The sequence below is a fragment of the Phoca vitulina genome, unplaced genomic scaffold (genome assembly GCF_004348235.1).
Source record: "Phoca vitulina isolate PV1807 unplaced genomic scaffold, GSC_HSeal_1.0 scaffold13, whole genome shotgun sequence".
Lineage (NCBI taxonomy): Eukaryota > Metazoa > Chordata > Mammalia > Carnivora > Phocidae > Phoca > Phoca vitulina.
Window position 1 is genome coordinate 9,636,306 of NW_022589716.1, and position 4,704 is coordinate 9,641,009.

General features: G+C 45.9%; 1 protein-coding gene across 1 annotated transcript; it reads right to left on the reverse strand.

Annotated features, from left to right (window-relative positions):
- Window positions 1-516: 516 nt before the first annotated feature.
- LOC116637208 (IQ domain-containing protein F5-like) lies at window positions 517-2,438 on the reverse strand. The gene is made up of 2 exons (XM_032412588.1): window positions 2,390-2,438; window positions 517-967 (listed from the first exon to the last, which is right to left on the reverse strand). The coding sequence occupies exons 1-2, from the start codon at window positions 2,391-2,393 to the stop codon at window positions 528-530; spliced, it is 444 nt and encodes a 147-aa protein (XP_032268479.1). The 5' UTR covers window positions 2,394-2,438; the 3' UTR covers window positions 517-527.
- Window positions 2,439-4,704: the final 2,266 nt, after the last annotated feature.

Sequence of the window (4,704 nt, forward strand, 5' to 3'; positions counted from 1 at the left end):
AGAGTTGTGGTTGCCTGGGACTGGGGAAAGGGAGAATGGAGAATAATTGTTTAATGGGTACAGAGTTTTAATTTTGCACGATGAATAAAGTTCTGGAGATGGATGGTGGTGAGAGTTGCACCACAACATGAATATACTTAATGCCACTAAGCTGTTTACTTAAACGTTGTTAAAATGACTAACTTTATGCTATGTATATTTTACCACAATTTTTTAAAGATGACACAGTCCTCCATGTTGCACAACTACAGAGGGCACCATTTACATGGACCACACCGTAAAGGAGTCTCCCTGAAGTTGGTCAACTTGGAGGCCCTGAAGCCCCAACTCTCCTACCCATGGCAGACATTGCTAATCTGTTCAAAGGTCCTATTCATCCTGCACTGGGCTCTCAGAATTCTCCACGCTAGACCCCAGACAAACCCTGCCAACTTCCTCAGAACTGATTTATGAGATGCCATCATTAGCTCAATGACATCTTTGAAATCTGACGGAGAGAGCTGGGGACACAGATATAGCAGACCTGATCATTCCTTTATTGGAAGGGGTATGCACCGTTGCACTCTACAAGCCTGTGCGCCTAAAGACATTTCAAGTTGAAGATTCAGATGACTTTCTTTGAAAAGGTAGTGGCCCTGAATAAAGCCACGGGTACGGCAATTATGCCAGCGCCAATAGATTTGGATGATGCGGGCAGCGTGGAGCAAACGGCAGTAACGAAGGCGTATGCGCCACATGCGGACCCAGGATTGCAGCTTGACCACTGCCCGTTCTTGCCGCACATAGAAATCTAGGGCCAGGTGCCTCTTCCTCTCCAGCAGCTTCACCAGCATCTGCTTCCACCAGCGCTGAATGATACATGCTCTGAGTGCTGCGTGCAGCAGTGTACGGCGTACCAGGGTGCCCCGCCACCACGCCTGGATGAACATGGCCGCTTCCTCTTTCCTGGTGATCTTTTTTGGGGGGCCTTGCAAAAGAAAATGGGACACTTAAGAAACTCATGCATTTCAGCCCTAAGATCTGCCAGAAAGAAGCCCTGATCTCTATCAACAATCATCCCTTTCTCCGACATTCAGCAGAGCCATTTTGGGCAAGAGCTGGACCCAGGAGACCAAGTAGGTGTCCTGCATCTGCCACTCTCTGATTAACGGACATGGACACAACATCTTGCCCTCTGAATCTCAGGGTCTCCATCTGCACTTGCAATGTCACCCAGTTTTGCATGGACCTGGGTGGCCAGTCTAGAACAAGAACACCATGATCTAGAGGTGAAAGAGATTCAAGTTTCACCTGGACATGACCATTTATCTAAGATCCATGTCTCTTCCCTCAGACTCCTCCCATCTGCTGGAGAAGTGGCATCTTTTCTCCTCCTGCCCTCTCACCTCTGACTTCAGGTTACACCAACAACCTACTATCTCCCCTCTGCCTCACCAAAGTATTAAAAGATTCGTCTGCCTCATACACTTTATTAAGAGCTTAAACACCAGTTAACACATTCATCAGTACAAAGATACACATGCACGCACACACTTCTAGACCCAATCTTTCTGTAGCTCTATCTTTGCATTCCCCAAACACAGTCCCCACCTTGTAGCTCCCAAACTTGTGTAGTCTGAGTTCATTCTCTTTTCCCACTTCCTTGGCACAATCCACACATTTTGGCCAGACCCACATCTCAGCCTAAGGAGGAAAAGGGGGGAAAGGATAGCCGAGGAGGAGTCGATCTGTGTTCATTCTAGCTCTGTGTATGGTGACTATTCAACTCAGTTTGCCTGGCACCCTGGGTTTATGCCTGTTGTCCGTAGTAATGTTGATAAGTACCCCTTTCACTCACTGAAGCATCTCTCTTTAGACAATAAATTACATGGTCACAGACTTTTGGTTTGGGGTATTCCACTAGACCCCAAGGGTCAGAGATGTCACAAGTCAAGGCTTTCCCCAACATAGTAGAGCCTGGAACCATCAACCATGGAGGAGTGGGGAGGGTAGTAGGAGTGGTATGGGTGGGATTGTCAGGGGCAGAGTTACTTCCCCTTCTCCCCTTTGCTCCTTCAAGCTCTGTTCTACCAATGTGACTTCATCATCTTTGACTATAACTTGGAAAATTTGCTGTCCAGTAATCAGAGTTTAGAGAAAAAAACATTGGAGAAAGTAAGGGTACTCTCCTCATCACTAGGTGTCAAGTCAACCACACAGGTTCCTGGCATTTCCCGGGACCTCGGACATGAAAAGGGGGTGGGGGAGTCCCATCCAGAGGAATCTATGGGAAATTTACTGCCCTCCCAGAAAGCTTGGGTGGATCTGACTATCTCTTGTAAAACATTAAATGCCTGTGACTTGTGCTGGATGGTCAAATCCCCCTCAGGTCTGCACTTTACTAAATTACCCATGGTTAGGGGCAAGATGGTCCCATCACTCTCAGGTCTGGACTCCTCCAGCCACACATGGGCAGCAGAAGTGGAGGAAGGGGAAGAGATATGATGTCATAAGGGCACCTATGACTCAGGCACCAGGATGGCTTCCAGCAGTTGAGCCCCTTTCTGAGAAAAACCTAGAAGACCTGCCCTTTCCTTCCTACCAGAATGGCCAGAGTTCTGGCTACAAAGAAGAACACCACAAATACTAACCCATTGACACAAAAGTGTATAATGATACTCACTAAAGCCTGGCTAGTATTTATTAAATGGATTTCTGTTCATTTAAAGAATGATATTCCAAAGAACAGAATCAGTGTGCTATGTACTGATATAGAAAGGTGTATCAGATTAGCAATCATCAAGTCAAGATGAATTCAATATAAATATATATTTATACACATGTATTGTAAAAGCATTATTTTTAAAGGGGGTGAAGATAGGAAGATATACATAAAAATTAGCAATAATCATCTCTGATGAAGACAGCAGAATTGGGAGAACAGAATAAACTCCTTCATTGTGGCTAAACCTCCTATGTCTGGCCTAACTCTAGGTCATATAGTTATCAGGCCTCTGGGAGAGCAGGACCCATACAGACCAGAAAATTCATAAGGCCCCCAGGACCAGCCAGGGCCTTCATCTCAGTCTCGAGTGGCCGCAAGTCCTCTCCCGCCTTCCTCTTCCTCTGAGAGTCTCAAGGTCACAGCGAGGAGATGGGTGAGGGACAACCACTGCACAAGAAGGGCCCCACTTCTGCCTGCTCCTGGCCTCTGAAGACCCGTGTGGTCATTGTGAGCACCTGGTTCCTTCTCAGGGTCATAGCCCCAGAGGTCACTGAGGAGTGCATTTGCAATATGTAGAGTACATATGTGGAGACAGTGTGGGGATCTAGAGGGATGTAGAGAAGATACACACTCCTTTCCCCTATCCTCTACCACCCTGTCTAGATTCCCCTCACCTTTGACTAGCATTTCTGCTGGTCTAGGAAGTTTGACTAGGGGGAGCAATTATCCAGCCCCTCATCCCTGAGGTATCTGATTCTCTAGTTATCATACTTCTCAGGCCATGATTGTGTTCATCTACCATCACACCTGGGCAGCAAAGCACCAACAGATCTTCCAATGAATCATCACCCAAGCAGTATCCATAGTCTTCCCTGCCTACATAGTGTGGCAGCAGCCCCCTCGCCTTCTCCTGATGGCCAGGCTTAATTATCCCTGCCAGTATGGTGACTCCTTTCATTACCTGGTTGTCTCTTGGCAAAGGATTCTAAAGTGACTGAGTCTCAGCCATAAGTTTAAGTTTAATGGGACTCTTACTATGACCCTTGATGACTGCCTTCCCCCCTAGAAACTAGAACCTCCAGTCAGATGGAGCCTGCAGGGACACAAAGCCCAAATTCCCACATGTATAACTGGAAGGGGTGCTCACAGATGCATTACCACTGCCACATTGATTCTGAAACATTGATTCTGAGATATATACATTCTACCTATTAGGGACCCAGCACCACATAATGGGCATTGATTCAGGGCTTGGGTTAGCAAAGGACGCCAGTAGGTTAAATCCAGCCCACTGCCTGTTGTTGTTTTTTTTTAAGATTTTATTTATGTATTTGAGAGAGAATGAGAGAGTGAGAGCACGAGCGGGGTGAGGGGTAGAGGGAGAAGCAGACTCTCCACTGAGCAGGGAGCCCAGCGTGGGGCTCAATCCCAAGACTCCAGGATCATGACCTGAGCTGAAGGCAGGTGCTTAACCGACTGAGCCACCCAGGTGCCCCCCACTGCCTGTTTTTATACATCCTGCAAAGAATGGTTTTTACATTTTCAGTGGTCGAAAAAACTAAAAAAAAAAAAAAAGCTCATGACACATGAAAATCATATGAATTCAAATTTCAGTGTCCATAAATAAAATTATATTGGAACACAGCCACGCTTATTTGTTTAAATGTTGTCTATAGCCATGTTTACACTGTAATGACAGATATGAGTAGTTGTGACAGGGACAGTATGTGGCCTTCCCATCACTTCCCACTGTTGCTCAACACACAACAAACTGCAGAGGTGCTGTTATAACCAAGCAGTGTTTAGTGCCACACGTATTGCTGCACTGTGATTTACTTTTTTTTTTATCACCAATACATACATATCCATCATGTCAAACAAGAAAAGGGGGAAAGTAGACTGTAAATGTCACATTTTTAAGACAATAGCAAAGCATTACAGCTGTGCTAAAGGAATACAGTATTATATATCTACATCACCAGACTAAGCAATCCACAGTA